At 46.1% G+C, this 25411-nt stretch overlaps 1 protein-coding gene across 3 annotated transcripts in view; it reads left to right on the plus strand.

The window, feature by feature from the left end:
• KPNA3 (karyopherin subunit alpha 3) overlaps positions 1–25411 on the plus strand; it is a 276618-nt gene that overhangs the window by 126913 nt on the left and 124294 nt on the right. For all 3 annotated transcript variants that reach the window (XM_029602832.1, XM_029602829.1, XM_029602833.1), the window contains one exon: positions 13008–13052. In XM_029602832.1, coding sequence (XP_029458692.1) covers positions 13008–13052 — 45 coding nt within the window. The remainder of the gene's footprint in view (positions 1–13007; positions 13053–25411) is intronic.

Raw genomic sequence — 25411 nt, forward strand, 5'->3', positions numbered from 1 at the left:
CCTGTTTTCTTACATAGGCCTGGAGGCAAATAAAGAATCCAAAATAAATTGCCAGAGAATACATTAATCAATAGATCACTTACGTAAGATGCAAAATTTCTGGGTCTGCAAAGTTAACATTTAAATTAAGAATGGACTGCTCATCGGGATTCAATATCAAGAACCAGCTAGCGTCCTAAACAACAATCAAAAAATCTAAAATTTCTGGAATCAATCACATATAAGAAATGGCAAATCTTTTTACCCTTTTAATCCTTTACTTATATTTTTGCTTGTGTAGCTGCATATATTACAAAAAATGTTAAGCCCAACCGAACTACGTAGAGCTTGTAATTGCAAATGATTAATGCAACAATTTTACCATGATTTGGGGAACTGGTATTCATCTATGAAAGCAAAATCTGGAGAGCATGCCAGGGAAATGATTACCGCAGTAAAACAGATTTTAAACTAAGAGTCCATCACATCAACATATCATACCTGCATAGAAATAACGTTTTGAGTTTCACATTGGGAGGCATTATAGAAAACCATTTGGTGGCATACAAGAAGGTTTAAAAAATGTAAACAGCGCCAAAAGTTGAATTATGTCACTTATCCCAGGACAAGCAGGATGATAGTCTTCACATATGGGTGACATCGATGGAGCCCTGACACGGAAAACTTCTGTCAAAGTTTCTAGAAAACTTTTTTGATAGGCACACTGAGCCCACAGCATGCCCAGCATGCCATGATATTCTCAGCCACAGGTGTCTCCCTTCAATTTCTTTTTTTCCGTGTTGCTGTAAGCCTCGCGTGATAGGAGCTCTGAGTTTCCCCTCACTTTTTTCTCATGGAAAATATAACTTTTCAGTCACAAAATTATCTCTCCTCTCCTCTGTGTGAGCACTGAGAGGAGACCAAAAAAAAACCACAACCCCCCCCCAAAAAAAAAAAAGTAGCCAGAAGCTAGAAATAAGCTAGGAGCAGTGTATACCTAAGTTAAAAGGTTGAAAAGTTCAGTTCAGTTACTCACCTTTGAAAGGTATTGAGGTAGTGTGATTTGGTTTGAATAGGTACCAACATTTGTTAATCAAGAGAGCAGTGAGTCACTCTGGCTGACTAACTGAAGTTAGACTGTTATATTTCCAAACCCTCCCACCCCTAGCTCATCCTTTAATTTATAGGCAGGTGCCACTTTCACAAAAAAAAAAACCCAACAAAAACTTTGAGAGTTTGATCAAACCCCTGTAGGCCACTACCAGACATATAGCAAATTCACTAATACATTTAAAGGATGTTAGACACATTCCTACTCCCATAACTTAAAACTTAACTAGGAACTGATCAAAATTGAGATGAAGGCAGCTGTCCAGCAAAAAGAGGGGGGCTTCCCAGTCTTTTGCATCGAGTGTCACATGTATGATTTTTTTTACCCACCGGTGAGAAGTTGTACATGTGCATGCGATGCAAAGAGCTCCTGGCTCTCAGAGAACGAGTCCGATCTCTGGAGGCTAGAGTAGCAGACCTGGAGGAGCTGAGGCAGACAGAGGTATATAGATGAGATCTTCAGGGACATAGTAGCCAAGTCCCAACTTCAAGGCAGCACCAGGGCTGCCAGTCTGGAGGAAGAAGGTCTCATGATTGGAGAGCATCAACCTGGTGTAGCAGGAAAGGATCCTGTAGCAAGGATGCACTATCCTTTTGTACAGAGGATATCTCCCCAAGGCCTACTGCCCAGGAGGGAAGGGTTAGGTCGTCCGTCATAGTTGGTGATTCGATTATTAGGAATGTAGACCGCTGGGTGGCTGGTGAGCGTGAGGATTGCCTGGTAACATGCCTCCCTGGTGCGAAGGTGGCGGACCTCGCGCGACACCTAGATAGGATTTTAGACAGTGCTGGGGAGGAGAAGGCTGTCATGGTATATGTGGGCACCAACGACGTAGGAAAATGTGGGAGGGAGGTTCTGGAAGCCAAGGGATGGGCTCCACCTTAACCAGGATGGAACCAGACTGCTGGCGCTAACCTTTAAAAAGGAGAGAGAGCAGCTTTTAAACTAGAACAAAGGGGAAAGCAGACAGTCACTCAACAGTGCATGGTTCAGAGAGAGGTATCTTCAAAGGATACTAATGATTTATTAGAATTAGGGCATCCCAACAGTGAGGTTCCAATAATAAGAAAAGTAGTCCAAGTGCCTGTAACTAAAAACTCACCTGAGCTAAAAAAAATTCTAACTTATCCCTATCAATTATAAAGCAGAATGAAAATACAAACAAAAAACAAACTTTGAAATGTTTGTATGCTAATGCCAGAAGTCTAAGAAGTAAGATGGGAGAATTAGAATGTAAAGCAGTGAATGATGACAGACTTCATTGGCATCTCATAGACATGGTGGAAGGAGGACAACCAATGGGACAGTGCTATACCGGGTACAAATTATATCGCAATGACAGAGGAGCACCCGGGAGGCGGTGTGGTGCTTTATGTCCGGGATGGCATAGAGTCCAACAGGATGAACATCCTGCACGAGACTAAATGCACAATTGAATCTTTATGGGTAGAAATCCCTTGTGTTGGGGAAGACTATAGTGATAGGAGTTTTTCCGTCGATAGCAGGACTGAATTAGCCATGCTATATGGGAAGCGCCATGATCCCGGGTAGGCGGAGTTTCTCTTAGTTGATCACAGAGTTTTGAACTCTGTGCGTCTGCGCGGTCGTCTTCCCACGCGGTTCTCTCACCTTGTCAGTTTCTTTTTTTCCTCGAGCCGTTCGCACGCGGGGTTTTTTCTCTTAGTACATTTTTTCTCTGACTGGATATTTTTCGACTATTTTTTCGCATTTTTTCTCAAGAATTCACATCTCAGATGGCTTCAAAGCCATCTGGATTTAAATATTGTCAATGTGGCAAAATTATGTCCATCACGGATGAACATAATTATTGCTACATTTGCCTAGGCCCCGATCACGATCAAAAATCATGCCGGGACTGTGGCAGGATGTCACAGAGGGCCTAGCGGCACCGGGCCGCGAAGATGGAAAGGCTCTGCATCGGATCTCCGGCCCCCTCATCCTCCATCCATTCCTTGCTGGGACTGGTGAAATCGGGTAAGATACACCCGAAGAGGGCGTCCTTGCTGGGACCAGCAGGACTTGAACAACCCGAAAAACGATTAAGGCCAGGGTCTCACACACCCTCAGAGCCTCGTCCAAAAGCCAGGGATCCAGCGAGTGAGCCACGGTGCAAAGTACATGAGAGTACTTTTTCGAAAACTGCACAGTCTGCGTCAAAATCGCATCACGACGCCTCAAGAACGAAGCACGGATATGGCGCGTCTACGACGCATTGCAGTCATGAAGCATCCTCGACGCATCATTCGAGGCACGGAGCACCTTCACAGGGAACAGCTTCGGCGCATGGAGCAGATACGGCGCGAAGCCTATCCCACGACTCACCTACGGAGCATATATTGATTAGGGATGCTCCAACAACACATTGGTGCCAAAACAATGCGTTTACAATCACCAAGTGTATCAGACAAGCATCAACAGAAGTTACATCACATAGCTTCTTCAAGATCAAGAAGTTCTTCAAAAATGTCCTCAACTTCTGAAATTGATATTCAAGGCCTCTCAACATCAGGATCTTCTCCTAGTGGTAGCTCCTTGGTGAGTGTCTCATCAACTTTCCAGAGAGAAGAGATGTTTTCCTTCATTACAAATACCATTAACAAAACGTATTCGACCTTCACCGGTTATACCTCCTCAAAGTCAACCTAAGGGACAAAAGATATTTTGCTTGCGGCAGTTCCAACAAGAATCTCAAAGCAAAAGATTCACATTCCTCCACAAGGTACTTTGGCTGCATCAACTATGATGAAAATCTCAGATATTCTCTCCTCTTTTTTCCAAGAATTGGAAAAAACAAAGGAATTACCACCACAGCATTCTCTAGAAGATTCTCCTGAACCGCCTACAGGGATAGAACCTCTAAAACCAGCAAAAGACGATACTCCAACTCAACCCATCAGCCCAGGTTCTCCGGAATCAGTTTATTCTGAAACTTCCTCAACAGGTATGCCATCTGACCCTCAGGAAGGTTTACCTGAACCATATTCTCCTCCGGAGGACTTGACTTATTCGAAATTTGTTGAGAAAGTAGGCATTCTTCTTCAAGTGGAAACGGGAAGAATAACTGACCCAAGAGCTGAAATGCTCGGTATCTTAAAGATCTTCAAATCTCCTCCCGAGCCCACCGCTCTCCCACCTCATTCGGTATTAGAAAACTTACTCTTACAAATTTTGAAGACTCCTTTCTCATCACCGGCTACTTCTAGAAAAATTGATATCAAATATAAGATGCGTAATTCAACAATTTACGAATCTGCCCAACTACCACACCAATCAATAGTGGTAGAATCAGCCTTGTCCAAGGCAAAAATGAAATAAGTTGCATTCAAATACTCCACCGGGTGGGAGATCACGTGATGTGGTGAGCTGGGAGGGCGCGTCCCTCACCAGCTGCGGGGCCCACTCCACTCCCGATAACTTCCCCACAGCGATTTAAATATTGCAAAGCAGTAGAGCTTATGTCCATCATCACTTATATGAACAAATTAACTCCACCGATGGCCTCTAAAGCTGGAAGAAGAGAGAAGGAAAAACTGAAGGCTACAACAAAGATGGCGGCTGTGGGAGAAGGAGAGGCCCCCCCCCCCCAGCATCATCAGGGCTTACCGTAATAGACATCAAGGAAGCGATTCGAGAGGCCCTTGAAGACAAACTGGATCAAATCACCCAACAAATTGGGGAAGTTAAAGAAACACTAAATGAACTGCTTCCACGCTTCAAACACGTGGAGAATCGGATTTCTAGTGTGGAAGATGACGCGCTGCAGACTGAACGAAAAATGGCAGATACTGAAAAACAACTGAAGATACTTCAAAACAAGATCGATGACTTGGAGAACAGAGCCCGCAGGGATAACCTGCGATTTCTGGGTTTTCCAGAAAGCATAGATGAAAAATCTGTGGCGTCCTGGAAGCTTGGCTCCCGGAATCGCTTGGACTTCCGCACTTACAAGGCAAACTTGTTGTCGAACGAGCCTGTCGCCTGGGAGTAAGGAGAGAGGCAAACACACGCCCGAGACTGGTTATTGCGAAAATTCTCAACTCTGCGCATAAATCGGAGATATGGCGCGCCTCTCGCACTAAAGGTGAATTAATGTTCCAAAACCAGCCTATACGCCTGTTTCAGGACTTCTCAGCAATGGTATCAGAGGCGCGATGGGGATTTTCAGCTATGTGTGTACCTCACTCTATAAACAAGGGATAAAATTCTCACTCCTCTTCCCGGCACGCCTAAGAGTATGGCATGGAGACCAAATCCACACTTTTGAGCCCCGACGTCAGCACAGGTATTTCTAGACCAACTAAACAGAGACCCGAACTAGCAAGGGGAAATGAAGGAAAAAAAAGAGAGAAAAAAAACAAAACTGAATACAGTAAACCCCCAAAGCGATTAAAGGCTTTGGTCTTTTGTAGAGCTGATGGACCTCTGAAACTTAACACGCAAGCCAATTCGCTATCGCAAGGAAATAGTCTCTCAACACCTCGAGGGAGGTCTGGACATTGTCTTTGACTAATCATTTATAAATATCGCTCCCCTCTTATTTTTTTAATTTTTTCATCCTCTCCTTTTGCTGATATATATATATATATATATATATATATATATATATATATATATATATATATGTATATGTATGGTTTTGTGTTTTTTTTTTTGACAATATACTCATCGGAAGTTCATGGCGGGAATACCTGGCGAAAGGAAAAAACACACAAACAAGGGGGAAACAGCAGAGCGAAGAGTAGTGGACTAAGAGTACTGCTTGGTAACATACGCAGCTTAAAACCACCATTACTGCCAAGCTTCGACGTGGCCGACCCTAATTTATTTCAACAGAAAAGAAAGATGGCCGACAGTGGGGAGAGCCCATACACGCAGGTCAGTTCCGAGATCGACTATAGGAATATAGCCTGACGAGCCATTGGGGGTCGGAGGCTGAGTCAACACCCTGCCGAATCCTTGAAACGATGGACCGACGCGACTGCCTGCAGCCCGGTCGGGAAGCCCGAGACCAAAACTCAGGAAAAGGACATTGACTGAATCAGGTGGGTCTATTTCAGCTTCGCCCAAGGAATTGGGAGTTACGAGCGTGGCCTACTCAAAGTGTTAGCCCGGGTACCCTTAGCAGTAAATCAGACCTGCGGTTCTCCTCTGTAACTAATGACAGAAGGGGAAAAAAAAGAAAGGAAGGAAAAAAAAGATAACTATAATAAGCAGAGGGGTAAAAAAAAAAAGTAAACCAGACCTTTGGGGAAGAGAAACAGTACAACAATAGCTAGCAAGGGAGTCCTCTAGTATTGTGATGGTATCTCTCTTTAGCAAGCCGGGAAGGAAGAAGAGAGGGAAAAAAAGAGAGAAAGGGAAGGGGAAAAAAAACCTGATAATATATATATCAATATCGCTATGACCCTCCTCGACCCCGAAAGGGATGTTTGGAAACGAAAACAAGGACCTTTTTTCTTTATGTACAAGCAAGGACATACAGTTGACAGAGAGGAGGATCATACATTATTTATATGGAACCCTGGACTCCCTCTATAGCTAACCAAAGGAAGGAATGTTATGTAATGTGTATAGTTCAAGTTCATATTAGCAGCAAGGTGTCATATATCTGTGGAGTGGAATCACCCGGACACATTATCAGGATCTCTAAACCTCCATCGTTTATTGTAGACGGAGATTTAAGTTACTTCTGGTTTAGGGAATGGGACGAGGAGGGGAAAGGGGAGGGGGGAATAGGAGGGAGGGGAAGGGGACACTGGATTGTTAATTTTGTCATATACATTAAGGCGAACCCAGATTCTTGGATGGAAAAGATCGTGGTGTATGCAAGATTATGTTGTGTTTATAAAGCCTGGATGGGGTCTACCGGTTGAGGAGATAGAAACGGAGAGGAGGCAAGGCTGGGTGCCCCCTCTGATACAAGAGACTTGGAAAAAAAAACCGGCAAAACTTGTTTTATGATTGATTCTCTATGCCTAACCTAATATCTTGGAGTGTAAATGGACTAGGTACCCCAGTGAAACGGAAAAAGGTGTTGGCCCATCTTAAACGGCTGCATGCAGATGTAGCATGCATCCAAGAGACTCACCTCACCGCCACTGAATGTCAAAAGCTCCAGAGGGACTGGGTGGGGACTTGCCTTTTTGCTGCAGCGGCACGTAGAAAAGGGGGGTAGCTATATTGATCCACAAAAACGTTAATTTACAGGTTACCAAAACTTTAATAGACCCAGGAGGTCGATATATAATCCTACTAGGAGTTTGGAACACTAGACCAGTTACTATATGTAATATCTATGCACCGAATACATACAATCACACATTCTTTGTAGAATTTTGTAATTTACTGCATATCAATAGCCAGGGCACACTGTATGTGTCAGGAGATTTTAACTGCGTTCACGATGTCTCTCTGGACAGAAATCTCCCACACAAACACCCAATAGGCAAAAGGACACAGGGTGTGGCTTATCTATGCCAACAATTATCCCTAATCGATGTCTGGAGAACACTTCACCCTAGCGAAAGGGACTATACTCATATCTCGAGATCTCATAACACGATGTCACATTTAGACTACATTCTCATCTCCCAACTAGAATTCTTCACAGTGTTCCCAGGCGCAAATAGAGGCCCTCGTAATATCCGATCACACGCCAATCTCTATTCAATTGCAAGCCCCAGAGTCTGTCCACCAGACACGTCTGTGGAGATTTCCATCTTTCCTTAGGGATGAGGCCCCTTTCAAAGCCTTTTTAAAGGAGAAATGGAAGAACTATGCACAGGATAACCAACAACACATTAACACTCCTCTCCTTTTCTGGGAGACTGCAAAAGTCGTGCTTAGGGGAGAAATTATATCTTATGTTCATTCCCGCAACAAACGAATCAGTCAATTTTAGAACTAGAGGCCAAATTAAATCATGCAAAACAACACTACCACAACACTAGCAATAACAGGGACGAGTTCTATAGCATCTTAGGACGTTTGAATACCCTTTTGGATGCTAGAGCCAAATCCTACCTCTGGAAAGGGCAACAATCTTTCTTCAAATTTGGAAATAAACCCAGCCGTTTACTAGCAAATTTAACAAAAACACAGAGGCCACGATCCTTCATTGCCAGCTTGCAAACGCCGTCAGGAAGGCTGACGTCAAAAGAAACTGAAATATGCGCCACTTTCCAACACTATTACAGTGATCTCTATAGCTCGGAGGCTTCGGGAAGTAGAGAGGTGGAGGAGGATTTTTTCCAAGATATAGCCTTGCCAACCCAGTCAGCGTCCCAATGTGAATTTTTGAACAGGCCGCTCCAGACATTTGAAATCACACAGATAATTTCAGCCGTCCAACCAGGCAAATCCCCCGGGCCAGACGGTTTTTCATATGATTTCTATAAAATATTATCGCCTTATATTAGCGAGCCTTTGACAAATTATTTTAAAATGGGCCTCACGCAGGATCGTTTCCCCACTTCCTTTAATGAAGCTCATATAATAGTTATCCCAAAGTCTGGAAAAGACCAAACGTGCCCATCTTCATACCGGCCTATCACCTTGCTAAATTGTGATTTCAAAATTCTGGCTAGAACATTAGCGGAGCGACTAAAAGTTTTTCTCCCCTTCTTGATTTCACCCCACCAAGCGGGCTTTGTCAAGGGTCTGAAACCGAATACGACTATTACAAAACTGCTTACGGCTATGACAATTTGCCAAACTCAACAAATTCCGGCGTTGGTTATCTGGTTTGATTCCGAGAAAGCCTTTGATCGCATTACATGGCCATACCTCTTCACAGTATTACAGAGGTTTGGCATCCAGGGAGAATTCCTGAATTACATATCATTACTCTATACTGACCCGACTTCACGCATTTTAGCAAATAGTTGTAGATCTGCAGAAATAGCCATACAGAGGGGGGTACGGCAGGGATGTCCCTTGTCCCCTTTATTGTACATTTTGGCTCTTGATCCTCTTTTGCGGAAGATTGCTGGAACTAGAGGGGTGAAGGGATTTAGGGGGCCTAAACATATTTTTAAAATAGCTGCTTTTGCAGACGATCTGTTAGTTTATCTCACACAGCCCCTGCTTTCTCTTCCAAAGGTTCTCGATCTCTTGACTCAATATAGTCTCTTTAATGGCCTTAAAATAAATTATGAAAAATCTGAAGTCCTTGACGTCACGGGAACATTACGGGACACTTGGCCAAACGCTTTTCCTCTTAGATGGGCGACAGACACTTTAAAATATCTAGGTTTACGTATACCGCAAAGGTTGAGCAATTTCTACAAAGCGAATATACACCCCTTGCTCGCGTCAACTTTAACTACCTTAAAAAGGTGGACACCATTGCCTTTGTCACTAATAGGACGAATACACCTCTTTAAAATGATCTTACTGCCTAAATGGCTATACACCCTTCAATTAGCCCCCATTTGGGTATTAAAAAAAGACCAATATTATCTCCAGCAGGCCTTACGCTCCTTCCTATGGAGGGGAAAGAGAGCTAGAATACCAATGTCAGTGCTTATGCGCCTGAGAGATCAAGGGGGACTAGGATGCCCAAACTTGGAACTATATAACCTAGCTTGTAGCATTAGACATATTCAGGACTGGCTTTTCGGGCTGTCTACCCTGACTCCGCAGGCCCATTTGTTGGAATGGTACGGAGCCTGGTCCCTAAACCCGTTATTACAAGTATCCTCCCAGTATCATCTAAAAAAGCAAATTCTAATAGGTACGTGCAGGAAAGCCTGGCTCCTACTATGCAAAATAGGGGGATTACCCAGCCCGCTAACCCCCTTCCTTACTATCACTGGTCATGAACTCTTCTCTCCAGGGAATGAGGGGGGTACTTTTCAATGGTGGAAAACTCTGGGACTTAATTACATATTTGATTTGTTTGACGGGAGGACGGGAGCTCTCCTCTCCTTCCAAACTCTTCAGCAAAGATTTCTACTTCCTGCAGGAGACCTGTGCCTCCCCTAGTGAGTCGGTTTATCAGGGGCTTACTCCACCTTAAGCCTCCCATCCGACCACCGGTTACTGAATGGGACCTAAATTTAGTGCTAGCGAGGCTCATGCGATCCCCGTTTGAGCCTCTGCACTCCTGTGATGAAACATTTCTTATATTGAAAGAATTTTCCTCGTAGCCATTACTTCTGCTAGGAGGGTCAGTGAGTTACAAGCGCTTGTCACATACTCACCCTACACGAGGTTCCTGCATGACCGAGTAGTCCTTCACATTCACCCCAAATTCCTACCAAAAGTGGTAACGGATTTTCACCTCAATCAATCCATAGTCTTGCCTGCTTTCTTTTCAAGGCCACACTCTCACCAGGGCGAGAGTTTTGCACACCTTAGATTGTAAACGTGCGCTAGCTTTATACCTAAACCGCACTGCAGTCCATAGAAAATCCACCCAACTCTTCGTTTCTTTTGACAAAAATAAACCAGGAGTTGCAGTGGGAAAACAAACTCTCTCCAACTGGCTAGCAGACTGTATCGAATTCTGCTATGAAAAACCAGGCATTCCTCTCCAGGGGCGAGTAAAAGCGCACTCAGTAAGGGCTATGTCAACATCAGTAGTACACCAGTAGCACACTATCGTTCAGTGCCTGTTGCTGATATCTGTAAAGCTGCAACTTGGAGTTCTCTTCACACCTTTGCAGCACATTACTGTTTGGACAAGGAAGTTTCCGCCTATGGCCAATCTGCCTTAAAGAACTTTTTCCCAGTTTAATACCCAACTCCTTCCACATCCAACCTGCTGTGATTTCAGGCTGCCTCATTTTTTCCAACATCGCACCAGTTGTGCCTGTTGCACAAGTTGTGCGCTGTTGGTCAACAACAAAGATGACTCAACTTTAGCTTGCTAATCACCCATATGTGAGGACTATCATCCTGCTTGTCCTGGGATAAACAAAATTGCTTACCTTGTAATAGGTGTTATCCCAGGACAGCAGGATGTAGTCCTCACAAAACCCACCCACCACCCCGCGGAGTTGGGTCAGATACGTTTTATTTTATTTTTTCGCTCGCACTCATTGCTAAAAACGAGACTGAAGGGAGACACCTGTGGCTGAGAATATCATGGCATGCTGGGCATGCTCAGTGTGCCAGTCAAAAGTTTTCTAGAAACTTTGACAAGTTTTTCGTGTCGGGGCTCCATTGATGTCACCCATATGTGAGGACTATATCCTGCTGTCCTGGTTTTACACCTATTACAAGGTAAGCAATTTTGCTTTCTCCAAGGACAGCAGGATGTTAATCCTCACGAAACCCACCTGCCACCCCGCAGCGATGGGTTTCTCCTATTTTTATTTTTCTTCTTCTGTTATGAAACTGAAGAGGGACCACACGTGGTATGGGGCATGCTGGGCATGTTCAGTATGCCAACTCAAAGTTCTGATGTCACCCATGTGAGGAGTAACATCCTGCTGTCTTTGGAGAACACCTGTTAAACATTTATCAGAGTTGCTTACCTTATTTACCTTTTCAAATACTAAAACAAGCGGACATTCCATGAAACAACCAACCAGCAGACTTATAACAAATTGAGCTACTCATCATTTCACCTCCAATCAACCCCACAAGAAAAACGACGCACCAATCCCAATTGTCCTCCCACAACACAAGTCCGCAGCCTTGGTATCATCATAGACGACCACTTTAATTTTAAAAAATTCATCACTGCTACTGTAAAAAATGGATTCTTCAAACTCCATACCCTAAAACGTATCAAACCTCTATTACACCCATTTGTTTTCCGCACAGTACAAGCTACAGTCCTGTCAAATTGACTACTGCAACGCCTTACTGTTAGGATTACCAAAAAACACAATACAACCATTACAAATGCTACAAAACTCCGCTGCACGCATACTCACCAACACACACCGCCACGATCACATCACCCCTACTCTTCAGTCGCTACACTGGCTTCCCGTTGCTTCCAGGATTATATACAAATCCATTACTCTACTCTAATGCACAAGGCCATTCATAACCAAAACATGCATTGGTTTCCTGAATACCTGTATTTCAATAAGGCAAACAGACCTACAAGAACATTTCACAAGGCCAAACTGTGGATACCTTCTCCTAAACTTACCAAACATGTATCCACAAAGGAACGCTCATTCATAATAGCAGGAACCACAATATGGAACAGTATGCCTACCGACCTGCGCCAGGAACCCTGCCACAGAAAGTTTAAGCAAAACTTAAAAACCTGGCTGTTCAAAAAAGCTTACCCATGACAGACAGGGACTCTTCCGGCCGCACCCACACCTTCCTTTTCTAGCACTTATTCCGTAGAATAACTTAACTAATGTATCTTCAATAGATGTACATCTAAGTTAATTCCCCAACAAATGTGTATGTAATACTGATTTCATTTATGTCAAGGATAACTTTTATGGTCATAGTTAAGTTGATGGTTAATCTTGTTTCATATACTGTTCAGTTTAATATTTTTATTGTAAAGCTTGTTGCTGAATTACTGTTTACTGTAAACCGAGGTGATGTGCTGCACGTGCCGCGGTATATAAAAATCGTTAAATAAAATAAATTGTAGAAAGTACTTTTTCACTGTATGCACAATCAAACTGTGGAATCTGTTGCCAGAGGCCATGGTTAGGCAACTAGCATAGCGGAGTTTAAAAGAGGTTTGGACAAGTTCTGAAGGAAAGGTCCATGAAACATTAGCCATATAGACTAAAGTGAGCTATTGCAATCCCAGGGAGTGAGTAACAGGAAATAGGTCTGCTTCATAGGTTCTGCTGGGTACTTTTGACATGGACTGTCCACTGTCAGAGACAGGATGTGGGGCTTGATGAACTTCTTAGGTTATTAAATTGTTTTCAAAATAATAAAATGTACCAATTTTTTTTTCCAGATTTTGCCAGCATTATGTGTTCTCATTTACCATACAGACATAAATGTAAGTATGTTGGAATCTAGTCCATCTATATCAGTGCTTCTCAACCCAGTCCTTGGGCACACCTAGCCAGTCAGGTTTTCAGAATATCCACAAAGAATATGCATGAGATAGGTTTGCATGTATTGTTTCCATTGTATGCAAATCTCTTATGCATATTTATTGTGGATATCCTGAAAACCTGACTGGCTAGGTGTGCTCTGAGGATTGGGTTGAGAAGCCTGATCTATATTTCTAAAAATGCTCTGCTTTGTCAGATTAATTTTAGAGAAATTGCTAGACTGTTATATCTGTCTGTCTTCTCATACCCTCTAGTGCAGTGGTAGTCACTTCAGTTTTAGAGGGCCACAAATGGGGTCCCATTTTCAGGATATCCCTAAAGAATGTGTTGAGGTAGACTTGGCATGCATATAATTGCATGCACATCTACCTACTGCATATTTATTTGGGAAATCCAGAAAGCACAATCTGCCTGCAGCCCTTTGATTGTAATTGAATACCACAGCCCTAGCTAGTTTTTCAGTTTGATTACAAATGAATATAAGACTTGCATGTACTGCCTTAGTTGTGTACAAATTATACATGCATATTATAGTTAGTCTGAAAACTCAATTAGCAAGGGGTTATTTAAGAATGTATTGAAACACTGCTTTAGCACACTCTAGCAATATATTGGTGCAAGGATGTCCAATTCTAGTTCTCAAGAACTACACAAGATCTGATTTCCAATGAATATGCATATGAGAGGTTTGCATGCACTGCCTCTATTGGTTCTAAATCTACATATTGCCATGTTCATTATGTATATCCTGAAAAGCAGATTGATTTGTGGCTCTTGAGGACCGGAGTTGGCCTCCCTGTATTAGGGAGAGCAATATAGTAAAACTGTGCCCTGAATTTTTTTTCCCCCTAATTGCAGCCTTAAATATTTAATTACGTAATGGTAGGAAACAAAATATGGTAATACATCAGCTAGGAGAAATAAGTATGCATTGTATATGCCAATGGTTTTTACGTAAAACTGAAGAATTAAAACTTATCAACTAAGTCAGCTTATACTTTAAGTATCCTTTTCAAGTCAGACAGATGGACACGACCTCCCCATGAAGTATTCTTTACTTACCTTTAGTAAAGAACCCCTAATACAATAAAAACTCCATTATCTTGCCCTTAACTATCTGGAATACTCAAGTAACAGGCATCTCACCCAGGAATTCAGTAGTTTGGGGGGGGGGGGGGGGGGGGGAATGTTGGTTTAGGGAGCAGAGTAGCTTTTCTCTGCTCTGCACTCTGTCCACTCCAGCATTGCCCCTCCCCTTTTGTTCCTTGTAAATTGTCTGGAGCAGAAAGCAGAGGGCCCTCAGGTAATTGGGATATTTCATTAACAGGTACTATTTCCCCTGCATGCCTGATAATAGGGCTTTTATTAACTTTGCAGTGGGTTAAATTTTTTTTTTTTTTAATAAACTCTTATCAACTTTCAGGCATATAAAACAGTTGGTCACTACTGCAACATCACAAGGTACAATTGACAGGTAGACATAACTATAAATAGAGATAAACAGCATATCATTGGATAGTAGTGTTGCCATGTTAGCTTGTATTAGACTTGCCATCTGATGTTATGTAATACATTCGAGGTTTAACCAGACCCATAAATGTCATAATAGCCCAGATAGCACCCCCCAAATTTGATTTTTAAAAATCTTTTCCCCACTAAGGCAAAATATCTCTTCAATATCCGTTACCCTCATCTGAGCATGCCAGTAATCCATGGTTGGATTTGTTTTCCAAAATTTTGCAATTGTAAACCTCACAGCCAATATCAGTTGGCCTGCAAGTAGTCTATATTTAACTAGGACCATTGATCTTTGCCACAGTTTCAACAGGCCCATCCTCTGCTGCAGGTACACTGGCAGGCTTACCATTTTAGAGATCTGAGTTACTTCTTTCCAGAACCAGAATACTGCTGGGCAGGGCCGCTTCTGCAGTGATACCTAAGGGTACCTCCCCCAGTCGAGAATTCCTGAGGTGATTTTCAGAGATCCCTCAGAGGTGAGCCTCGGTCCGGTAGCCAGTTCCCGGCGTGGACTTAGCCCCCAGAGTGGCTGAGAGGCAGCGGGTGTGATACCGAGCACGGCGGTGAAGATATTTTCCTTCTCCCCCCACAGCCGGAGACTGCCCGGCATGAGACCGGGACGTGCCGAGAGAAGGTAAAGTAGAAAACTTTTTTAAAGTCTCCGAGGCTCGGATAGCTGCACAGATCGTCCTTCCGGCATCTGTTATATCGGGTTGAGCAGCCCCGTCCGGGCTAGACCCCGATCCAGTGCGAGGGTCCACAAACGTGGAGACCCTCCAGCGAGGTTGCCATCTTGCCCGCATGGTCGTCGGCACCATTTCCCCCCCCCCTTGATCGCCGTATTGTCCGCATAACAGCGAGCTGGGTGCATGCATCAGTGCCGTGCACATCGGTGCTGGGCGCACAGTTAGGCCTGCACGCATATATTCCGCATCCTACACGCACAGCGTTGACTCACCCGGAGCGGACAACGAAGTCTCCCGGCACACGTACCTACGCGCACAGACGAGTGTTGAGCCACTCCACGTACACAAATCATGGCACCGCTGGCCAAGAAAGCCAAGGGACAAGCCCTCTGCCCAGCCTGCCACCTGAGAGCTGTGCAACCCAAAGTGGCCTCTGCCTGCAGTGCGAAGAGGCTCTGGGGGAACAGAGGTCCCCCCTCAGCCAGTAGAGGAATCCAGCTCCACCAATGATAGTACCCCGGACCTCTGTATTTCCGGCTCAGACCCTCCTCAGATGGGCACCTCAGGGAGCTCCGCTGGATTCAATATGGACCCAGGGACCTTTTCCTGGGTTGAATTCTTCAAAGGCCTGCAAGCCTTTGTCCAGGCGCAATCACTATCGCCTGTGACACAGCCACATGCTCCACCAGAACCACAGTCTCCACCAGAACTGCAAGACCATCCAAACCCCCCTCGGATCCCTCGAGACTTGCCACTACTGGGTAAAAGCCTCCCCTTAGGGGACACAGACTACACCTCAGGGAAGGGGGGAAATCCCTCCAGGGATGGAACCATACCGAACCATGATGCGATTCTTCTCCAAAGACGAGTTACCAGTTCTCGTGTCTCTGAGCCTGAAGATGCTGGCCATTCCTGGCGCAAGTACCACGACTGAGCCAAAGACGAGCCCAGTTTTGGTCGGTCTCAGTCAGGCCTCATGCTATTTCCCAATGCTGCTGGCCGTACAGCAATTGATTGACCTGGAATTGAATGCCCTGGAGGCCAGCTTCAAAGGAGGATGGGCTCTAGAAGCCCTGTACCCCCTGGAACCCACGGCCAAAACTCCTAGGGTTCCCAAGAGTGGACACCATGGTCTGTGCCGTTTCGAAGCGCACCACCATCCCAGTCGGAGGAGCTGCACTCAAGGATGCCCAGTACAGACGTCAGGAATCCATCCTTAAACAGTCATTTGTCGCAGCAATGTCCCTGCAGATCGCTTCCTGCTGCGCCGTGGTGACAAGTGCCTGCTTGCTTCTCCAGGGATGCAAACACTTCCGCTGAAACATTAGAACCGGCGATATCCTTCCTCACAGATGCGACCTCTGACTTGGTGTGCACCTCATCCAGGGGTGTCTCATCTATAGTGGCTAGAAGGCAACTATGGTTTCGAAATTGGTCAGCCGACCCGACCTCCAAGACGAAACACATGAGAATGCCTTTTAAAGGATCCCTCCTGTTCAGAAGTGAACTGGAGAAGTTAGCCAACAAATGGGGCGAATCCCCAGTACCTCTGTTAGCGGAGGACAGGAACAAAAGCCAGTGCTCCTCTCCCCGAAAAACCAAGGGCAGAGGAGCCCAGCATTTTAGACCGTACAAAAACACATACCAAGCACCTCGCCCCGCGAGCAGAGGTCAGTCCTTTCGGAACAGGCACAACAAGAGGGGAGCCAGCTCAGGTACAGGCCCTGCCCCACCCCACAATGAGAATCAACAGACCCATCTACAGGAAGAAGCCATAGGGGGCAGACTCATCCTCTTAGAAACATAGAAATGACGGCAGAAGACGACCAAACGGCCCATCCAGTCTGCCCAGCAAGCTTCGCACTTTTTTTTTTCTCATACTTGTTCTCTTGGCTCTTGGTAACCTTTTGGGTCTATTTCCCTTCCACCCCACCATTAATGTAGAGAGCAGTGTTGGAACTGCATCTAAATGAAATATCTAGCTTAATTAGTTAGGGGTAGTAACCGCCGCAAAAAGCAAGCTACACCCATGCTTATTTGTTTACCCAGACTATGTAATTCAGTCCTTGTTGATTGTTGTCTGTATATAGATCCACTTTTCTTCATTCCCCTTGCCGTTGAAGCAGAGAGTTATGCTGGATATGCGTGAAGTATCGGGCTTATTTGGTTTGGGGTAGTAACCGCCGTAATGCAAGCTACTCCCTGCTTTTTTGTGAATGCAAATCCTTTTTTCCACATTTCCTCTTGCCGTTGAAGCTTAGAACAATGTTGGACTATTAGAGCAATGTTGGAGTCGCATTAACCATGTGTATGTTTATTGAATAAGGGTATTATCTCCAGGTAGTAGCAGTCATTCCCGCGAGCCACCCACTCTTCATTCACGTCCTCTAGACTTTATGGATCCACAGTGTTTATCCCATACCCCTTTTGAAGTCCTTCACAGTTCTGGTCTTCACCACTTCCTCAGGAAGGGCATTCCAGGCATCCACCACCCTCTCCGTGAAGAAATACTTCCTGACATTGGTTCTGAGTCTTCCTCACTGGGGTTTCAAATCGTAACCCCTGGATCTGCTGATTTTTTTCTGACTGAAAAGGTTTGTCATCTTTGGATCATTAAAACCTTTCAAGTATCTGAAAGTCTGTATCATATCACCTCTGCTCCTCCTTTCCACCAGGGTGTACATATTTAGATTCTTAAATCATAAGTCATTCGATGAAGACCCTCCACCTTTTTGGTCGCCCTTCTCTGGACCGCCTCCATCTTGACTGGCTCTTTGAAGATATGGTCTCCAGAACTGAACCTAGTACTCCAGGTGAGGCCTCACCAAGGACCTGTACAAGGGGATCATCACTTCCCTTTTCTTACTCGATATTCCTCTCTCTATGCAGCCCAGCATTCTTCTGGCTTTAGCTATCACCTTGTCACATTGTTTCGCCGACTTCAGATCATTAGACACTATCGCCCCAACGTCTCTCTCCTGTTCCGTACATATCAGCCTTTCTCCCCCAATCGAATACAGTTCATTCGGATTTCCACTCCCCATATGCATGACTCTCTGCACTTCTTGGCATTGAATCTCAGCTGCCATATCTTCGACCACTCTTCCAGCTTCCTTAAATCCAGTCTCATTCTCTCCACTCCTTCCGGCATGTCCACTCTGTTGCAGATCTTAGTGTCATCCGCGAAAAGACAAACCTTACCTTCTATCCGGTCTGCAATGTCGCTCACAAAGATATTGAACAGGACCAGTCCCAACACCGATCCTTGTGGTACACCGCTTAAAACTGCTCTCTTCAGAGAGAGTTCCATTTACCATCACACATTGTCTTCTCTCTGTCAACCAGTTTGCAATCCAGGCCACCACCTCGGCACTCACTCCTAAGCTTCTCATTTTATTTACCAGTCTCCTATGCGGGACCGTATCAAAAGCTTTGCTGAAATCCAAGTGGATGACATCAGGTGCTCTTCCTTGATCCAATTCCTTGGTTACCCAGTCAAAAAAAGTCAATCAGGTTTGTCTGGCAGGATCTTCCCCTGGTGAATCCATGCTGCCTCTGGTCCAGCAATTCTCCCGACTGTAGATAGTTCACTATTCTCTCAACAGTGACTCCATTACTTTTCCCACCACCAAAGTGAGGCTAACTGGTCTGTAATTACCAGCCTCTTCTCTGTTCCCACTCTTGTGAAGCAGGATCACCACCGCTCTTCTCCAATCACTCAGCACCACTCCTGTTTCTAGGGATCTATTGAACAGATCACACAGCAGACCCGCAAGCACATCTCTAAGCTCCCTCAGTATCCTGGGATGAACCTCATCAGGCCCCATGGGTTTGTCCACTTTCAGTTTCCCCAGCTCTTCCCATACATTCTCTACTGTAAATGGAGTTACATCTACTCCACTCCCCTCCAGTTTCTTGTTAACTAGTGACTGTCTTTCTCCAGGGTCCTCTTTAGTGAACACAGAACTGAAGTATTTGTTTAATATTTCTGCCATTTCTTAGTCTCTCTCCACACATTGATCCTTTCCACCTTTCAATTTCACTATACCACTTTGAACTTTTCTCTTTTCACTGATATCTGAAAAATGTTTTGTCACCTCTCTTTATGTCCTCTTCTACCAAAGATGGGTCGAGAGAATGTCGGACAAGTGGGTCCTAACCATCATTCGAGAGGGATACTATCTTGACTTCCATGGCATCCCTCAGACAAATTTGTGAGATCACCAGACCTCTCCAAGAGAACACAGTGGAAACCACACTGACAAAACTACTCAGCCTAAAGGCGATAACCTCAGTGCCCAAGCACCAATAAAATACTGGTCACTTCCATCTATTTTATTGTCCCCAAGGAGGAGGGAATGATCCGGCCCATCCTGGACCTCAAGACCGTCAGTCGCTACCTCACGGTACCACACTTCCGTATGGAAACCCTACGCTCAGTCATAAGGGCAGTACAACCAGGGGAATTCCTGACTTCACTGGATCTATCCGAAGCCTATCTCCAAATCCCAGTCCACCACGACAATCAGCGCTTCCTACACTTTGCGATACTGGACCCTCATTACCAGTTCCGGGCGCTACCCTTCGGACTAGCTACTGCTCCTCGGTCGTTCACCAAAATCATGGTGGTAGTGGGGACGACGTTGAGGAAAGAAGGAATCCTCGTACGTCGTCCGTATCTGGACGATTGGCTGATCAGGGAAAACTCCCCAGAGGAAAGTTGCCAGGTGACCACCAGAGTCAAGAATCTATTGCAGAATCTCTGGTGGATCATCAACTCAGCCAAGAGCTGCCTGCAGCCCTCCCAATCACTAGAGTACCTGGGAGTCTGGTTCGACACCAAACAAGACGAGGTTGTTCTTCCCCCCCCTACAAGGAGAAGGAAACTGGACCAATTGCGAAAACTGTTGAACTATGCTCGCCCCATGGGATGGGACCACCTCCAAGTTCTCGATCTCATGACATCGACCCTAGAAGTCGTCCCGTGGGCAAGGGCCCACATGCGTCCACTACAAAGTTCCCTACTGTCACGGTGGAACCTGATGTCCCAGAACTACTCCATCCGCTTCCAGCTACCAGCAGAGGTTTGGACCCAACTCCAGTGGTGGCTACAAGAAGACCATCTGAGCAAGGAAGTAAGACTATACCCACCGATCTGGATCTTGCTCACCACGGATGCGAGCCTGCGAGGGTGGGGATCCCACTGCCAGGGGCAATGGGACAAGGAAGAGTCGGGATGGAACATAAAATGACTGGAGGCCCGAGCAGTCAGACTAGCCTGCCTACGATTCAGTCACAGGCTCTGGGGAGAATCTGTCAGTCATGTCGGACAACGCCACAACAGTTGCCTACATCAACCACCAGGGAGGAACCAGAAGCCAATAGGTGTCCCTGGAAATAGATCCCCTAATGGCGTGGGCAGAAGCAAACCTGCAAGGGATCTCAGCCACCAACATCGCGGGAGAAGACAGCGTCACTGCGGATTTCCTCAGCAGAGAGTCTAGACCCAGGGGAATGGACGCTGTTGACCACAGCCTTCCTGTTGATAGTAAACCACTGGGGAACCCCAGCCATGGATCTCCTGGCAACCCGGTCCAACGCCCAAGTTCCCAAGTTCTTCAGCCGCAGACTAGAACTGCAATCCCAGGGAATCGATGCCCTCGTCCAGACCTGGCCTCAGGAAGACCTGCTGTACACCTTTCCTCCATAGCCACTACTGGACGGGATCATCCGCAAGACAACACCACAGAGAACTAGTACTTCTAGTGGCCCCGGACTGGCCAAGAAGGCCATGGTACGCAGACATGCGAAGACTTCTTGCGGGGAGCCTCTGTGCTTACCCCCACACAGGGACCTTCTTCGGCAAGGGCCGATCCTCCACGAAGACCCAACTCTATTCTCTCTTACGGTCTAGCCATTGAGAGGACTTGCCTGAAGAAGAACTGATATTCTAAGGCAGTGATTGACACCTTGCTCCGAGCATGCAAGTTTTCCATGTCTCTTACTTATATACGAATATAGAGAATATTCGAAGCTTGGTGTGAGGACAGCGACATCCTTCGGACAGTCAAAACCCCCATGATCCTGGAATTTCTGCAGGATGAACTGAAGGAAGGGATTGTCTCAACTCCCTCAAGGTTCAGGTGGCCGCGCTGGCCTGCTTCAGAGCCAAAGTGGACGGCATCAGTCTATCATCCCATCCAGACATCTCCCGCTTCCTGAGAGGGGTCAAGCAAATCCGACCACCACTAAAGTGGCCGGTGCCCCTATGGAATGTCAATCTAGTACTAGACTTCCTAGCGGGAGCTTCCTTCAGACCTACACGCGGTCTGTCACTACGGCTCCTGACCTTGAAGACTGCGTTCCTAGTGGCAATATGTTCAGCCTGTCGCATCTCTGAGCTTCAAGCACTAGGCTGTCTGGAACCGTTCCTTAGATTCACACTGGGATCCATACAGCTTCGCACTGTCCCCTCCTTCCTTCCGAAGGTGGTTTCTCATTTCCATCTAAACCAAACAATCTCAAGCCATCTCCAGACTAACATAAGGACTCGGAAGACTCACGCCGCCTTCGCCATCTTAACGTCGGCAGACTCCTAGTCCGATACCTGGAAAGGTCTGAATCCGTACGAAAGACTTGACCACCTATTCGTCCTTCACAGTGGGAAGAAACAAGGGGAAGCGGCCTCGCGGGCAACCATAGCCCGCTGGATCAAAGAAGTAATCAAGGCGGCCTTCGTAGAGACAGGGAAGCCTCCACCTCTACAAGTCAAGGCACATTCCATGAGGGCCAAGGCAGTGTCCTGGGCAGAAACCAAGATGCTGTCACCTGTCAAGATCTATCGGGCGGCAACGTGGTCCTCCATACACACCTCTAGATTCTACCGCCTGGATGTCCAGGCCCGGGAGGACACCTCATTTGCAAGGGCAGTATTAAGTGGGCCATGGGCAGCCTCCCACCCAGTTCGGGAGTAGCTTTTGTAAATCCCATTAGTCCTGAGTCCATCTGCTACATGCTAGGAAATGGAGAAATTACTTACCTGATAATTTCGTTTTTCTTAGTGTAGACAGATGGAGTCAGCATCCTGCCTACTGCTGCTCCTAAATCCAGAAACCTCGGGTGACAATCCCCAAGAGCAAGACAAGCACGGGTAAACTAGGTTTTACCCCCAGTTCAAGACACCATAGTTGCCGAGTGTCGGCATTTTTCGGTTGAGTGCACTGGCAGTCTTCAATTGGAAATCAGTGCAACCAGTCCAAGTTAATCAAGTTAGCCAAGTTATTAAAACACATATATCCACAATTGCTTTTCAAGGAGAATACTGAAGAGCTAAGCTTCCTGCACGGGTATATGTAGGCTAATGTCAGATTGAAATCTGACTCAGTCTCCCAACTGCTATCTGGAGTACACTATACCCATTGGTCCTGAGTCCATCTGTCTACACTAAGGAAAACTAAATTATCAGATAAGTAATTTCTCCAATTTTGATTTCTTTGCATAAAGCCTCAGATTTCTAAGCCTCTTGTTTCTTCCCGATAATTGAGGCCATTCAAGAATTGATTGATCTTGAGTGGGGCAGCCTGGAAGCTAATTTCAAAGGAGGACGATCCAGTGGTAAAAGAGCAATTCATTTTCCAAAAATGGATGAATTTTTGTGTGCTGTCACCAAGAGGACAACTATTCCCGTAGAGGGAGTAGCAGCCTTGAAGGATGCGCAGAATAGGAGAATTGAGGCCATCCTGAAGCAAGGCTTGGAAGCAATGGCATTGACTTTGCATATCATTTGTTGTTGTTCACTGGTGGCTCTCTTGTTTACTTCTCTCTCAGGAGGTCGATGAATCTGGTGTGAATTCTAGGGCAGTGAAGAAACCAGCAGCTGCCTTTTTGGCAGATACAGGCAGCAATTTGGTCCGCACTTCAGCCAGAGGGGTGGCTTCGGTAATAGCGGCCAGGTGTCTGTTATGGCTGAGAAATCAGTCAGTCGATGCAACCTCCAAGTCTAACCTTACAAAATTGCCCTTTTAAAGGCTCACTCTAAGTGGGGTGAATCCCAGGTTGTTCCGGTTTCTGGAGGGTAAGAAACAGACACCATACTCCTTTAGCATGAGAGGTTGTACTAGGGGATCCAAACGTTTTCAACCTTACAGAAGAGTGGCTTTTCAGTGGACTCTACCTTTGGGTAGGTTTCAGTCCTTTTTGTCCCAGACAGCCCAGACTGGGTACAGACTCCAGGCAGTGGAACCCCCCCCCAGAGCCTCCCAATGTAGATGTGCCAACCCACCCCGGGAACAGGAGATAGGGGGTCGCTTCTTTCTTTTATCGAAAGTGGGTCAGTCACGTCATACCAGTAAGTCCAGGAGGTGATATGAGATGGATATGCAGTGGAGTTTCACAATATTCTTCAGGACGTATTCATGGTGTCTCCCTGCAGAAGAGGCAGGCAGTGGAGTATACATTGTCAAGATTCCTCAGTCTGAGGGCTGTGGTCCCAGTTCCCGCATCTCAAGAAAATACAGGCCAAAATTCAATTTTTCATTGTGCCCAAGGAGGGAGGGCTCTTTGTCCCATCCTGGGTCTCAAAGGGGTCATCCATTATTTATGGGTGACTCATTTTTGCATGGAAACCTTGCACTCAGTGATAATGGCAGTATAGTCGGGAGTTTGATGTCCTTGGATTTGTCCGAGGCGTACCTGCATATTCCCATCTGGCTAAAGCATTAATTATTTCTGCCCTTTGCGGTTTTTGAGCATCATTATCAGTTTTGAGTGCTACCTTTTGGTTTGACCACTGCTCCCAGAACTTTTTCCAAGGTTATGGTGGTGGTGGTGGTGATAATGTTGAGGGAGGATGAGATTCTGGACCACCCATACTTGGATGACTGGCTGATTCTCCCAGGACAAGCAGGATGGTAGTCCTCACGTGTGGGTGATGTCAGCAGACAGCCTTATCACAGAAAACCTTTCTGTCAAGGCCTCTAGAACCCCTGACCGGCACACTGAGCATGCCCAGCATGCCACAATCCCCGTAGCCACATGGGTCTCCCTTCAGTCTCTCTTTTCCCTGCTGCAGTTTGCCTCGCAGTTAGAGCTCTGTGAGAATTTTCTCACTACTTTTCCTCACGGAAAAACTTGAAGTTTTCCTCACAAAAAAGTTCCCCTCATAGGGGGTCTCCCATCGCGACATTGTTTTCTCGTCGCTTGGTGAGTAATCTCCACAGTCTTTGGTCTGTTCCTGCTACCCTATTCTCTGTTCCCACAGGCCACTGACCGTTTTTGCGGCCCTATATTTCCATCATGGCAACTGGATTTAGAAAATGCCCAGATTGTCTGCGTACCATGTCCATTACTGACCCGCATGTCATCTGTGTATTGTGCCTCTGCTCATCGCATGATGTTAGTCGATGCCCAAGCTGTGCTCAAATGACCCCGAAGGGCAGCGTGCCCGCCTGGACAAGATGGAGTCCCTTTTCAAGATAAAGCTAACTCCATCAAAGTCCACCCAGTCGTCACCAGCAGGAACATCGACAAACCTCGCAGAGAGCAGCAAGGCAGCAGTGACCGTCCGTCACCGACAACATCCAGGGCATCGGCATGGTCTTCCTCTGTGCCGGAGCAAGACAGGACCGAGCACCAAGGGAAACAGTTACCAGCACCGATGCGATTCCACACCTGGTGCCGGCACAGACACCGATGGCTATCGATGGCTATCGAACTGATTGCGAAGAGGACATGGGTAGGGGAGCCTCCAACCTTTTCTCCACCCGAGACTCTGAGGCGATCCCCACAGACTCCTGTGGAGGTACCAGCTTCCAGGGAGGAGCTCGACATACTTGTCCGACAGGCGGTCCTCGATGCCCTTCGGAACCTTCATCCGCCATCAACACCAGCCCCCATATCTGCACCGACACAGGAGCCATCGTTCTTCAGACTGTTGCTCGACCACCTGGTTACACTCAACGGTGCCCTTCCGACCCAGCTTGGGCCATCAGTACCAAGACTACCTACTGAGTCTCCGAAACCCCCGATACCCTTTCCGGAGTCCTCGGAAGAAGGTGGCACAGACTCCAGTCCTCTTCCAGCTCCGCTTCCACCGATGC

The sequence above is a fragment of the Rhinatrema bivittatum genome, chromosome 5, assembly GCF_901001135.1.
Source record: "Rhinatrema bivittatum chromosome 5, aRhiBiv1.1, whole genome shotgun sequence".
Classification (NCBI taxonomy): Eukaryota; Metazoa; Chordata; class Amphibia; order Gymnophiona; family Rhinatrematidae; genus Rhinatrema; species Rhinatrema bivittatum.